The sequence below is a fragment of the Canis lupus genome, chromosome 29 (assembly GCF_011100685.1).
Source record: "Canis lupus familiaris isolate Mischka breed German Shepherd chromosome 29, alternate assembly UU_Cfam_GSD_1.0, whole genome shotgun sequence".
Classification (NCBI taxonomy): Eukaryota; Metazoa; Chordata; class Mammalia; order Carnivora; family Canidae; genus Canis; species Canis lupus.
Window position 1 is genome coordinate 7,725,470 of NC_049250.1, and position 14,894 is coordinate 7,740,363.

Consider the following 14,894-nt stretch of genomic DNA (forward strand, 5'->3'; position numbering starts at 1 on the left):
AGTTATAAATAAATGATAGCTCAGCAGATAACTGACTAAATTCATTATAAGATTTATATAGTTCCATGTAGTCATTAGAAGTCAGTAAGGCTTAGTGACATGAAAAATACTAATTGGCAACACATGTAAGAAATTATAAACACACCACAATTTTAACAAAATGCAACTGCATAGTAAATTTTAGGTGACCATTATTTTCTTTGTTTTTTTGCCACATTTTTTTTTTTACAATAAACACCTTTATTGGTTAAAAAATTCCTTTGAAGATTCTTTAAAAAGCATAAATTAAAACTGATTTGACACCAAATACAAAAATCCAAATATGCACACAAATGCCTTTTATATATGTCATTAACAATACGGCAAAGAAAATCATTTTTTCCAGTTTTATTGAGAAGCAATTGGTATGTATCACTGTATAAGTTAAAGGCATAGAGCATGATGGTCTGAATTACATATATTGTGAAATGATTTACCACAGCAGGTTCTGCTAACATCCATCATCTCATATAGATAAAAAAAAATAAAGAAAAAACTTTTTCTTATGTAAAAACTCTTTTAAGATTTATTCCTAAAAACTTTACTATACATTGAACAGCAGTGTTAACTATAGTCGTGTTGTATATTACATCCCTAGAACTTATTTATCTAATAACTGGAAGTTTGTACTTTTGACCACCCTCCTCCAATTCACCTTTCCCCATCTTCTGCCTCTGGTAACTGTGAGTCTGACCTCTTTTTCTATGAGTTTGGGTTTTTTCTTTTTTTTAGATGGCACATATAAGTGAAATCATACAGTATTTATCTCTGTCTGACTTATCTCACTTAGCATAATGCCTTCAAGGTCCATCCATGTTGTAAATGGCAGGATTTCCTCATTTTTTATGGTTGAATAAGGAACAATCACTTTTAAAAGAGTGTCACTTAGCTAATAAAATATAATGTTAAGTTACCATAAAAAAAAAACATTAAAATGAGCTAAGAACTATGTATTTTACTTCCTCTGAGCCATAAATGCATATTTAAATATACCTTAGAAAGACAAAAAAAAAAATCTCAAAATTACATACTCTATTACAAAATAAGCTTAGTGCTTGAAATTATCTAAATTAAATCATGTGACCTGAAATATACACAAACCCAAATTCCTTAGGATATATAATATTCTGAAATATAGGGGTGTATATTTGGGAGAAGGATATATATATTCACAAGTATTATAAACAATGCCACTGTAGTTTTGTGTCACTGTAGACAATGAACCAACAGCAGTCTACATAGATGCAGTCTCTCAGATGCATACACACGATATGCTGAAGTATCATCTTATCTCACGTAAAACAACCATGCATAAAGACTGGCAAGAGCATTAACATTAATGAGTAATATTCAAAATTCAACACATCAAAGGCATATGGCTCCTGTTTGTAAACCTGCTGAATACCACTACTTTTGACCCTGAATTCCCAAACCTAGGACAAACTTCAACTTCCTCACAGGAAAACTGTAAAATGGGGACAATATGTAGAATCTATCATAAGTTCTAAAAGAATGTATGGTAAGCATTCAACAGCGTATAACATAATAAGTGCTCAAAAAAGACTTATAAGAAACGCATGTGGTAGGGGCACCTGGGTGGCTCAGTGGTTGAGCGTCTGCCTTTGGCTCAGGTCGTGATCCTGGGGTCCTGGGATGGAGTCCTGCATCGGGCTCCTCGCAGGGAGCCTGCTTCTCCCTCTGCCTATGTCTCTGCCTCTCTTTCTGTGTCTCTCATGAATAAATAAATACACTCTTCAAAAAAAAAAAAAAAAAAAAGAATGCATGTAGTATTAAAATGATGACACAGTGGCCTAATAAGCATGTTACTGGTGACTTTTGCTATTAGAAGCCTTATACTTCCTGATATGTAACCTCTGGTATCTATTTCAAAATCTGTGCTTCCTTCTGAAACCACTCTGATGCTCAAAATGAAATAGAAAGTACACCTTTGTTACCCACCTATCGAATTTTATGTATTTTTTTATAGTCCTAACACAAAAATGACCAATAAGACAAAAATTGGTAAAGAAAAACATCAAGTCCTTGATAAAAGGCTATACAAGAGGGCAATTTTCGTAATAGCCAAAGACGGCCAATCATTAAATATAGAACACCACAATCTCTCAAATGATAAAGAATGAATATCCTGGAGAGAAACTTGTTGCTATTCATTTATTCAAGAGACATATGACCTCTGAAATGAATCAAACAGGAAATGGGTAGATTTTGGTATACTAATTATATTTAATATTATCAGTTAATACTCATTTTCCTAAAAATCTCTACACTAGGAAAGTCAAACTTATTTTGAACAAAATGGAATTAAGTTCTAAATAACTAAAGCATTTTTGAAATAGGTTTCTATACAGCTTTAACTAGTTTCTTAGTCTTTTAGATAGCTTACATACAAATTTTAATATTTTAGGTTATAGAAATAGCCTGTTGTATGGTTGTTTAATGGAAACTAATATGCTTGGAAAAACTCATGTTAAGAAAGACATTTTTATATATACACAATGTATGCAAAGAGATAAAAGGAAATAGTAAATATCCCCTATATTTTTCAGTGTCGATCAATAAAATGGGAAAACGATACAGTTTCAGTGCCATACTCATGAATAGCCACATACAGACCACAAAGTAATCTTGCTTACCATGCCAAACTGCTGCATGTCCATCCCAAAGAGTTGCCACCGTCTTCCTTGCGCCATCCCATAAATTATGAGAGTAGGCTTCTTTCAATACATTCTTCCTCTTATAAATGTGTAAGAAAATAATAGTAAGATAGAGAAGAAAAATAGTAAAGTAAGGAAGTATTAAAAGTATTAGTGGTGTAAAAACCCAAAGGAGGTAGTTTGCAAAATTCAAATAGTCCTCCAACTGCTCCACACCAAACCATTCTTCAAGTATGTGAATCAGACAAGTCATATAGGGCATAGAATCCTGTCCTGTACCACAGGTTTGATTTTTGTCTATCATTTTTCTTTAGGTGAAAATGACAAATTTGGTCTCTTTCTTCATTGTCATGGTAGGTCTTTAATTTGGCCACTAGAAGGGAAACATAATACAATGTTATTCTCTTCACAGCTGAAAAAAATGTTTTAGTCTATATTAATATTACATAGAATCATTTCTTAATATGAAAAATGAGTAGATTGTTAATAGTTAACTTGGTTAACTTTGTTACAGACTTCAATGTGAAAATTATAAGGTTTAATTTGTATGTCAGGTTTAGCTTTTGAAATAACTCACAAGCTATAATTGAGAGAGGAAAATAAACCTAATGAAGAATGAAATTTTGGATTGATCTTAATCATTTGAGTTACATCTTAAGTGGACCATACTGAATGTATCTTAAACTAGGTTATGTTGAGATAACTGTTCTTCACAAAAGAAAGCATCAATATTTGATTTAATAAAAGTAAACCAATTCTTTAGGAAATGATGACATATATTTTTGGGTACTGTCTTTTATAAGCAGGTTTACAAAAAAATATTCTTTTGACATTCTGCAATAATAAATTTTTATCAGTGTCATTTTTATCTTAGTCACTAAAATTTCTAAGTGTTCAACAACTGAAAAGATACCTATACAATTATTTTATGTCACTTATCTCTTTTTTTTTGTATATTTTTTTATTAGTGTTCGGTTTGCCAACATATAGTATAACACCCAGCGCTCATCCCATCAAGTGCCCTCCTCAGTGCCTGTCCCAGAGTTAGGAGTCTCTCATGTTCTGTCACCCTCTCTGATTCTGATTTTTCCTACTCATTTTCTCTCCTTTCCCCTTTCATCCCTTTATGTCACTTATCTCTAAACCAGCCACTTAACTTACCAGAAATTAGGTAAATATCTTGTCCCAAGCTTCAGTGTAAGTATTCTGGAAAACAAAGTATACAAATGGAAGAAAAATATGATTTAAAAAATAATAATTGTTAATATCTCAAGTTAATAGTTCCATAAAATAAGTATTTCATAAATGTGTGACAAATGTTATGGCCCTAGCCCCACACTAGTGCATTACAGTTAAAAATTAGACTCATGTTACCAATGCTTTAGTGCAGATAGCTCTATAACACTGTTTACTTCCATTATATAAAGCCCCACTTAAGACTGTTTTCTAAATTCAGAGCTATAAAAAAACTTTATTTCTTAGGAGAAAAAGTATGAAGGTAAAATGTATAACTGATCATGTCTCTTTTTAGTAACTTTTCCAGATAATAAGCTGATATCAAATAAGATTTATGATATATAATTACATTAGCTCTGGGCAGCCCCGGTGGCGCAGCGGTTTAGCACCGCCTGCAGCCCAGGGCGTGATCCTGGAGACCCTGGATAGAGTCCCACATCGGGCTCTCTGGATGGAGCCTGCTTCTCCCTCTGCCTGTGTCTCTGCCTCTCATTCTCTGTGTCTCTATGAATAAATAAATAAAATCTTTAAAAAAAAAAATTACACTAGCTCTTATGATCGTGATCTTTTACACAAGATTTCTTTCCTTCATTCCTATTTTTTCTGGTTCTGATTCTATTCTTAAGAGATATTTGTCATTACTTCATACTATGTAACTTTACAAAAATCATCTCAAACCCTCTGTAGATGAGACAGGAAATGAGTAAATAAAGAAAGGGATGGAGGGAGAGGGAGAGACAAATATACAAGAGCAGTTATACATTGTCTTTATGCCAAGATTATCTTGCTGATTGACTTATTAACAGGGAATACATTTTGACTTACTCCTCCAGGGATGGAAGATTTAGTCTAATTTAATTCCCTTGTAACCAAGAGCATTTACTTTTGAGAAATATAGGCCTGCTATGGTAACATAAGGGAAGCACAACACACATTAAGCCCACAATCTGGCTTTATTTATTTTTTTTTACTGAAGTATTAGTGACACACAATGCCACATTCATTTCAGGTGTGCAACACAGTGATTTGACAATTCTGTATGTTATGCTGTGCTCACCACAAGTGTAGCTGACATCTGTCACCATACAATGATACAGGCTTTAATTACATCGTATGCTAATTAGTCCATCTAAAGACTTGAACCCTTATAATGTATCAGGGTTTGATCATTTAGAAGGCAACATGAACATACCAAAATGTGTTACTTTTAAAATGAGAGCTCCCCCCACTAGGATAGCTGGAATCACAAAAATGGAAAATAAGTGTTGATGAGGATGTGGAAAAATTAGAATCTTCATACATTGCTGGTGGGAATGTAAAATGTGCAAACACTGTGGAAATCCATTTGGCAGTTTCTTGAAAAGCTAAACATACCTTATGACTCAACAATTCTAGTCCTAGGTATATATCCCAGAAAACTAAAAGCATGTATTCACACAAAAATTCCTATATGAATGTTGATGGCAAAATTACTCCTAATGACCAAAAAGTGAAAACAACACAAATGTCCATCAACTGATAAACGGATAAACTAAATGTGCTCCACCCCTCCAACAGAGTATTATTCAGCCATAAAAAGGAAAGAGGTACTGGTTCATGCTACAATAGCATGAATCTTGAAAACATACTAGATAAAAAAAATCAGGCACTAAAGGCCACGTTCTGTATGATTCCATTTATATGAAATACCCAGAATAGGCTAATGAATAGAAACAAAAAGGTAAGTGGCTGCCGGGGGCAATGACAAGTGACTGCTAATGGAAACAGAGGTGTCTTTTGGGAATAATGAAAAGGTTCCAGAATTAGATAGTAGTGATGGTTATACAACCTTGAAGTTATACATTTTAAAATGGTCAATGCTATGGTGAATTACAACTCAACAGAAAAAGAGATTTTAATACTGTTAATAAATTAAAAAATAAAATAAATTAAAATTTATGATAGCCTCTCAAATATGTTAGAAGAAGCTTTTCCTAGGCCTAAAAACCAATTGTTTTGATGATCTAACCTTATTGCTTAATACAATTGCCCCAATACCCTAACCTCATTTCTGATTTTAATAGGATCATAGCATCTTATGGTTTTAAAACCTTCTTTAGTATCCCCTCGCTCAAACTGGTACTAGAACTATACTTATCCTCAATTACATTCTGATTTATCAAACAAACAGTACACACACAGTACAGTGAAGAGGGACAGTGCATTGGCAGGCATCCCGTGAGAGAGTTTACATGGCCATCTTCATAAGTAGTCCCTGAACAGTGGCCCAGTGCTGCATGCAAGAAACTCCTCTAAACTGTCAACCTCGATTTTGATTTAAACCCTTCCAGAACAGAAAAAAATCAAAAGGTGTCTGATTCCATCTTCAAAACTATCCATCAATCAGAAAAGACCCCGAATAGCCAGGGGAATTTTAAAAAAGAAAACCATATCTGGGGGCATCACAATGCCAGATTTCAGGTTGTACTACAAAGCTGTGGTCATCAAGACAGTGTGGTACTGGCACAAAAACAGACACATAGATCAGTGGAACAGAATAGAGAATCCAGAAGTGGACCCTGAACTTTATGGGCAACTAATATTCGATAAAGGAGGAAAGACTATCCATTGGAAGAAAGACAGTCTCTTCAATAAATGGAGCTGGGAAAATTGGACATCCACATGCAGAAGAATGAAACTAGACCACTCTCTTTCACCATACACAAAGATAAACTCAAAATGGATGAAAGATCTAAATGTGAGACAAGATTCCATCAAAATCCTAGAGAAGAACACAGGCAACACCCTTTTTGAACTCGGCCATAGTAACTTCTTGCAAGATACATCCACGAAGGCAAAAGAAACAAAAGCAAAAATGAACTATTGGGACTTCATCAAGATAAGAAGCTTTTGCACAGCAAAGGATACAGTCAACAAAACTCAAAGACAACCTACAGAATGGGAGAAGATATTTGCAAATGACATATCAGATAAAGGGCTAGTTTCCAAGATCTATAAAGAACTTCTTAAACTCAACAGCAAAGAAACAAACAATCCAATCATGAAACGGGCAAAAGACATCAAGAGAAATCTCACAGAGGAAGACATAGACATGGCCAACATGCATATGAGAAAATGCTCTGCATCACTTGCCATCAGGGAAATACAAATCAAAACCACAATGAGATACCACCTCACACCAGTGAGAATGGGGCAAATTAACAAGGCAGGAAACAACAAATGTTGGAGAGGATGCGGAGAAAAGGGAACCCTCTTACACTGTTGGTGGGAATGTGAACTGGTGCAGCCACTCTGGAAAACTGTGTGGAGGTTCCTCAAACAGTTAAAAATATACCTGCCCTACGACCCAGCAATTGCACTGTTGGGGATTTACCCCAAAGATACAAATGCAATGAAACACCGGGACACCTGCACCCCGATGTTTATAGCAGCAATGGCCACGATAGCCAAACTGTGGAAGGAGCCTCGGTGTCCAACGAAAGATGAATGGATAAAGAAGATGTGGTTTATGTATACAATGGAATATTACTCAGCTATTAGAAATGACAAATACCCACCATTTGCTTCGACGTGGATGGAACTGGAGGGTATTATGCTGAGTGAAGTCAGTCAGTCGGAGAAGGACAAACATTATATGTTCTCATTCATTTGGGGAATATAAATAGTAGTGAAAGGGAATATAAGGGAAGGGAGAAGAAATGTGTGGGAAATATCAGAAAGGGAGACAGAACGTAAAGACTGCTAACTCTGGGAAACGAACTAGGGGTGGTAGAAGGGGAGGAGGGCGGGGGGTGGGAGTGAATGGGTGACGGGCACTGGGGGTTATTCTGTATGTTAGTAAATTGAACACCAATAAAAAATAAATTTAAAAAAAAAAAACTATCCATCAAACTACTAAAAAGATCTTCCATATACTTACCTCACTGTAACTTCCCTACTGGACCTAGTTCTATACCATAGAACCTCTTCCATTAGACAAACTCTTAAGTTTCAGCACAGCTATGATGAGCTGCAAAAACCCATTCTCTGGTCAGAATCCTTAATTCTTTCAACACCTCCTCAGACCCTAATTTCATAACCTTTTACCACTCAGGTCAGTCTCCATGACTGACTCCAGTTGTTTGATACTGAGAGGAGCATATACAGTAACCCAACTGTGCCTCAACTTGCTAAGATCTATAAAACTGGCATATAATAGTACATATACCACATTACGTGATGGTAGGTGCTATGGAGAAAAATCTACAGCAGGGTAAGAATGGAGGTCTATAGCAGGCAAGAGGGTAGGAGGGGGGGTTGCTATGTGATATACAGTAGCCTGGGAAGGACTCTCTGAAAGCATTTGAGCAGAGACCTGAGGAAGTGAGGATGCAAACCATGTGGGTATTTGGAAGAGAAATACAAAGGATGTGTTTACGTAGTGTGGTCTGAGGAGTGGCAAGGAAGCAGGCTGAAGAAGAGTGATAGGGAGAGCAATCAGAAATGGGCAGAGGGGTCGCACTGTAGAACTTTATAGGCCTGCTTTTATCTTAAGTGAGATGAAGGCACCAGAAGATTGAGAATGCCTCACTTGGGAGTTTAAATGACCGCTGTGCTGAGACTACACTGCACAGGGGACAAATAAATAGGAAGTTAAGGCAATAATTGAAATGAATGATAAAGTGGCTCAGACAAGGGCGACAGAGTGAAGGTCTGTAAGAGATGATCAATTTCTGGATGTACCATGAAGATAAAGCCAACAGGAATAGCTGATGAATAGGTACAGAATGAGAGTGAGTGAGAGAAGTCTGGGAGGCCTACATGGTTTTTTGGCAAAGCGGGTTTATATTCCAGGAAACTTCGCCACTTAACTGTGTGACCAAGGCAATTTACTTATCACATCTGCCTCAGTTTCTCCATCTGTGAATTGGGGATAATAATATTATCCCCAACAGAATTGGGGATAATAACAGTAATAACAGTCTAGTAAGACTGTAGTGAAGAATATATGTTAAAAAAAAAAAAAAAAGAAGAGTACTCTCCACTTTATAAACACTAAGTAAGTACTGCTGTCATGGTCATCATTATTAGCTTGCTTGTGAAAAGATGGAGGTACACTATGAACAGATTTGGGGAGCAGGATGGAGATCAGGAATTCTGTTTTGAACATGTTAAGATTCTTACAGACATCCAAGTGAAGACCTTCAACAGGCAGCTGGTCAGGAGATTAGCAGGAAGATCAGGGTTGGAGAGACGGATTTGGGAACTGGCAACATACAGATTGCATGAAAACCTTGAAACTAAAAAAAGATACTTTTAGGGAGGAAATATACAATGAAAGAGTCCCCAGGATTGAGCATCAAGGGACTCAACATTTTAGACATTGAGAAAACAAAGAAGAACCAGTATTCTCCTTCTGGGAGTAGAAACCTGCATGTCAAAGAGAGGGTTCAAGAAGAAATGAGTTATTCAGTTGTTTCAAACGATGCAGAGACGTCTAAGAAATGATCATTGATCACTGGCTTTTACAACACAGAGACACTAACAAACCCTGATAATTAAAAACTATTTTGATACAGTGGTGAATGAAAGACAGGGGGAGTAAATTCATGAAAAAGAAAGAGGAAATGAATTAGAAATAGCAAATATGGACAATTCTTCAAAGGAATGCTGATGCAAAAAGGAACAGAGAAGTAGTAACTATCTAGACAGGAATGTGGGTCAAGTTTGTTGCTGTTTTAAGATGAGAGAAAATATAGCAGTCTTTAATACCAATGGTAATGCGTCACAGGAGAGTAAGAAATAGACGATATAGGAAAGGAATAATTGTTGGAACCAGTCCTTGACTAGGCCAGAGGAGACAGAATACAGCGTCTAAGAAAGGGAAAGGGGAGGCTCAGACAAGACTTACATCACTGGGTTATTAATTCATTTACTCAACATATATTTATTAACCAAATAGTTTGCCCTTGATAACTATTCTAAACACTAGAGGATACATCAGTATACAAAATCATATGAGAAAATATATGTAAAGGTCTTAGAATAATATGCCTGACACATAGTAGTCACCTGACAAATACCAGCTAAATAAAGATAAACCTCAACTGTGTTCATTCAAATCTCTGACACCAAGATAGTGCCCTAAAACGTGCCACTAAAGAACTGAAGAGTCTGAATAACAAGCTTTTGAGTTGATAAAATATTTACTTTTGATAATATGTAAACAGGGCTTTAGAATTTAATGAATGCAACTTCTTAATTTTGCAGAAACCAGTTAAAAAGAGAAAGCCAAGCTGACTTGCCCAAAGATACTAAATTAATTCAGTGAAGAACCAAGGACCAAAATTAAAACCCAATTCTCCCACTTCCGACTCTGGTTTTCATTGTAACTTCTTTAATATTTCTATTTCTCTCTTTTATGAAAAGGCTGAAAATATTAAGATTGCAATCTCTGTCTTCCTTCTACTTCTGCCCAGCCCTTTTCCCCCCTCCAATTTATCATATGCTATTATTTGACTCCTTACTAATTTACTTTAATCCAATTAAAAACTATAATTGTTGGGATCCCTGGGTGGCGCAGCGGTTTGGCGCCTGCCTTTGGCCCAGGGCGCGATCCTGGAGACCTGGGATCGAATCCCACGTCGGGCTCCCGGTGCATGGAGCCTGCTTCTCCCTCTGCCTGTGTCTCTGCCTCTCTCTCTCTCTCTCTCTCCCTCTGTGTGTCTCTCATGAATAAATAAATGAATAAAAATATTTATTTAAAAAACTATAATTGTTAAAAGATGTTTTGAGGAAGATACAATATTTTATTTTATTTTATTTTATTTTTTTAAGATACAATATTTTAATCATCAAAATTCCAGGTCGTTTCCCATCTACAACTAAACACTGTGCAGCACATATAAAGAAAGTATCACCATGTTGATATTGACGGTGAGAAACATTTACTGTAATTGACTTTATACATTTTAAAATAAGAGTATTTCAAAAACTAATAAATCAGAACAGAGGATTTTTGTTTCCTAGAAAACCTTCAGGAAATAAATCTATTTTAAAAACCCATTATCAGGACTTTTAGCACCATGAATGGCAGCAGATCCATTTCTTACTTTTAGTATACAGGCCACATCGAAGATATATTGAACATGCCAGTTAAACTAAATACTCACTGAAATAAAATTCATTTTCCCTTTTCCTTTCTGCATTTTTAAGAATTGTTTTACGAGGATTTAGGATTCAATTCTAATGAATAAGCATTCTACCTCAAACCAAAAGTAAAACCGGAGTTTATCCAATATAAATTAAATAAGTATATTCAGGAAACCTAATCATTTTATCTTTAAAACAGTACCTTGTAGACTTCAAGCTGCAAACTCTAGGTTCTATTACGAACTACTTTTCAAGGTTTCGTGGCTTTTTTTGAACCCCAGAACGTCCTCCAACTTCTAGCTAAAATCTTCCCCTCTGACAATTACTAGTCTACCTTTTTTTCTTAACCTACCCTCAAACCCCAGAGGCTGTACATCTACACTGGTGTATTTGTTGTTAATTGTGCACCACTCTAGCCCTGAGTCACTGAAAGGAGCCTATCTCAGACACTAAAGTGAGGCAGCAGCAGTAAGGACGTGGAAATAAACATTTCACTTGAAAATCCATCTTCCATTTCCATTCAATAGTAAATGCGACCAAAATAGTTGGGACTGTCTTAAATATCCGGATTTTAACTCAGTTTCTATACATTTTAACGAAGTAACAATGCCATTCCGGCATTAATAGCACAACCAAGTCCTAAATGCTCCAACCACCTTCAAGTTTGAACTTGTCTCTTTGAGGGAGCTGCGTGGACCGTCTCAACGACTAGCACACACCAAGTCCTAACTGCCTTTCCCACACCCAGCAGGGGCGGTCCAGCTCCCGACTTGCTGGCTCCGTGCCCTTGCATCCTCCCCACCCTGCACCAGCAGCTGCGGGCAGAGCCCTGTTTTAAGGCTGAAGACCCCGGGACCAAGGGCAGCGCCTGGGGCTTACAAAGCAGCTGTCCCCTAACACCAGTCACGGTGCACGAGAGGTCTGCGGGACACGGCTTCATCTGGTCCTTCCAGCAGCCCCAGGAAGCAGGCGCCAGTCGACGTTCGCGTTCTCCAGACTATCACGGAGGCTCAGAAGGGCTCGGTCGCTGGCCCGGATCCCACAGGTAGCGAAGGAGCATCACACCCGGACTCAAGCCCGGCGCGTCTGGAAGCCGCCTTAACCACCCATCTCCGCTGCCTCCCGAGTGCACACGCCCGTCATCACCGCGAGGCTCGACTCGGATCCGGGAAGAAGGTGGCCGGGCCAGCCCCGAGACCCCTGCCGACGTCGCGACAACCCTGCCCCGCCGCCCAAGCCGAGACCAAGCAGGGCTCTGGGGCGCGGGGGGGCGGGGGATGCGCGGCGGGGTGAACCGGCTCGTTGTGACCCAGGCATATCCAGCCCTCCCCGCCTCCCCACCGCCCGGCCTTACACCGAGCACCGGGAAGCCCGGCCCGCCCCGGGTCCCGCGGGGGACTCCGGGGGCTGCCCGCCCCCCCCCCCCGGAACCCCCCCGGAACCCCCCCCCGGAACCCGGAGCGCGGCCTGGGCGTTCCGAGCCCCGCGCCACTGACGAGCGACGTGCGCCCGGCGGGGAGGAGCGCGGGGAGGCCGAGATGAGGACCGACGCACCTCGGGGGCGAGGGAGCGGGGAGGGCAGACGCGGCTCGCTCTCACCCTCGAGCAGCGGCGGGAGCTCTTCGGTGGCTCAGCGACCCAGGCAAGAGGAGAAATTTCAGCAGCCGGCTTCCCCGCCGAGCAGCCGGTGAAGAACAAGACGAACCACGGCTGCAGCCCGGACAGCGCAGAGTGTGACACCGCCTTCGCCCCGCCCCTTCCCGTGGGCGCCCGGAGCCACTTCCGGCGGCGGCTTCTCGGCGCCCTCCAGGCTCGAGCGGCCCCGGGCGGGTTCGTCACCCCTGACATCCCCTCGGGCGCGCCGGCCAGACCCCCTTGGGGCCTCCAGGAGCCGAGCAGAGGTCCGGACGGCCGGTGCCGGGCTGCCCCCCGCAGGGCTTCCTGCACTGAGGTAAAATGTGCTGCGAGAAGTGGAGCCGCGTGGCCGAGATGTTTCTCTTCGTCGAGGACCTGGAGGAGGATGCTGGGATCCTTTGCCTCTGCTCCAGGGCGTTTGTGGAGTAAGTCAGAGCCTATTCCCCTTCATCCCTGGCACAGTTGCTTCCCAGAAGCGTGGGCCTTGCAAACGACTCGGAATTGGGATCCCCGCCCCGAGTGTAAGATTTGCACAGGGTGATGTTTCAGGAAGAGCCCCCGGACCTCACGGACAGGTCGCCCACTGCCCCTAAGTGAAAGAGAACATCTGCTCTGTGGGCTGCTGTGGGGAAACGTGGCAGCTGGTTTATTCCGCTTTATTGCGGGGGCGGGGGGGGGGACGTTTTAAGATCAGGCGAATGAAATGTAAGATGAAATCTTAGTGGATGTGACGTCACAGGTTGAAGGCTTTAAGGTGACTTGTTGGTTGACATTTTTTAAGACCTTAAGTCTTAGTAAAGTGCAAATGCGCTTAAAAAGAACTTCTAATTACCCGAGATAAAAGACTTAATTATAATCACGTCAGTTTTGGAGCTATATTCTTGGAAAATACGTGTTTGAGGTAAAAATTGCCCTGCATGGAAGAGAGCCAGTGAACAGGAAAAAACGGACTCAAGGATTGGACTCTAGGGAGGCTTTCTTTGTCTTAGGTGTGTAAGTTTAGCCGCTTGGATCTTTATTTCATCCCTAGAACAGGTATTTCGACCCCAGTTATCACACAGGCTGGTGGTTGGATTCAACTTGTGGAAGCGAATTTTGCGTGCTAGACTTCTAATATACGTTACCGTGGAAGAATTTAAGTGAGAAGACGTTCTTGCTGTCGGTCGTGCTTTGTGGAGTAATCGGGAAATTGATCCAAAGGGAAATTAAACGCTATCTTTAAAAAGTATTGTCGTCTTTGTATGTATACATGCATATATTCACTCCACAAATGTCTCTTGTGCTTCCTTGTATGAGGCACACTGGTAGGCACCCGGGTGCAGGACACAGCCCTCCCTACACGCTTTGAGTTTACTTTCTAGCAAAGGAGGTCGATATTAAGACAAGAGTTACATAAGTATTTAGCTAAGCACTGTTGTAAGAGCTGTAAGAGAGAAGCGCAGCTATATATGATAGCAAAAACCTAACGTTTCTCCACAGATCACAGATTTCTTTGAGGAAGTAGCATTTGAAAAGATGTCTAAAGAGTGGGAATAAACTGGGGTATATTTGAGTGGGAGGGAGTGACGGGCAGAACTCTGTGTACAAGGAAAAGAAAAAGAAAGCCAAGGCTACACACTTACTTCTTAGCCTGAAGCTGGGTTGAGTCTTGGGATGGTCTTCAGGAAGCCTCCTTTCCAAAAAGAAGGAGAGGGAACCTAAGTTAGAAACTGTAAAAAGTGGAGAAAAATTGTCTTGCTGGACTCCTGCAAAACAATAATACTAGGTTTTAATTAAAGCACCTTTATTTAAAATACACTTTAGGGATCCCTGGGTGGCGCAGCGGTTTGGCGCCTGCGTTTGGCCCAGGGCGTGATCCCGGAGACCCGGGATGGAGTCCCACATCGGGCTCCCGGTGAATGGAGCCTGCTTCTCCCTCTGCCTGTGTCTCTGCCTCTCTCTCTGTGACTATCATAAATAAATTTAAGAAAAAAAAATAAAAATAAAATAAAATACACTTTAATTGCCATGCAAATCACCAATTACTTTGAATTTAGTCCTTTTTTTTTTTTTAAGATTTTATTTATTCCTAAGAGACACACAGAGGGAGAAGCAGGCTCCCTGTGGGGAGCCTAATGTGGGACTCGATCTCAGGACCCCGGGGATCATGACCTGAGCTGGAGGCAGACGCTCAACCAC

General features: G+C 40.0%; 2 protein-coding genes across 9 annotated transcripts in view; one reads left to right on the forward strand and one right to left on the reverse strand.

The window, feature by feature from the left end:
- The window catches only part of TMEM68 (transmembrane protein 68), a 48,233-nt gene extending 35,398 nt beyond the window's left edge, over positions 1-12,835 (reverse strand). For 2 of the 6 annotated variants that reach the window (XM_038579335.1, XM_038579334.1), the window contains exons 1-3: positions 12,636-12,827; positions 3,876-3,920; positions 2,694-3,087 (exon numbers count right to left, since the gene is read on the reverse strand). In XM_038579335.1, the coding sequence (XP_038435263.1) occupies positions 2,694-3,018 (325 nt within the window). In that variant the 5' untranslated portion in view covers positions 3,019-3,087; positions 3,876-3,920; positions 12,636-12,827. Of the gene's footprint in view, positions 1-2,693; positions 3,088-3,875; positions 3,921-11,960; positions 12,305-12,635 lie in introns of those variants that run through there. The other 4 variants (XM_038579331.1, XM_038579333.1, XM_038579330.1 and 1 more) reach the window with 4 other exon arrangements.
- TGS1 (trimethylguanosine synthase 1) overlaps positions 12,634-14,894 on the forward strand; it is a 41,215-nt gene continuing 38,954 nt past the window's right edge. For 2 of the 3 annotated variants that reach the window (XR_005380965.1, XM_038579328.1), the window contains exon 1: positions 12,634-13,141. Coding sequence is in view for 2 of the 3 variants with exons in the window: in XM_038579328.1 (XP_038435256.1) it covers positions 13,038-13,141 (104 nt within the window). In the remaining variant the exon portion in view is untranslated. The remainder of the gene's footprint in view (positions 13,142-14,894) is intronic. The other variant, XM_038579327.1, reaches the window with a different exon arrangement.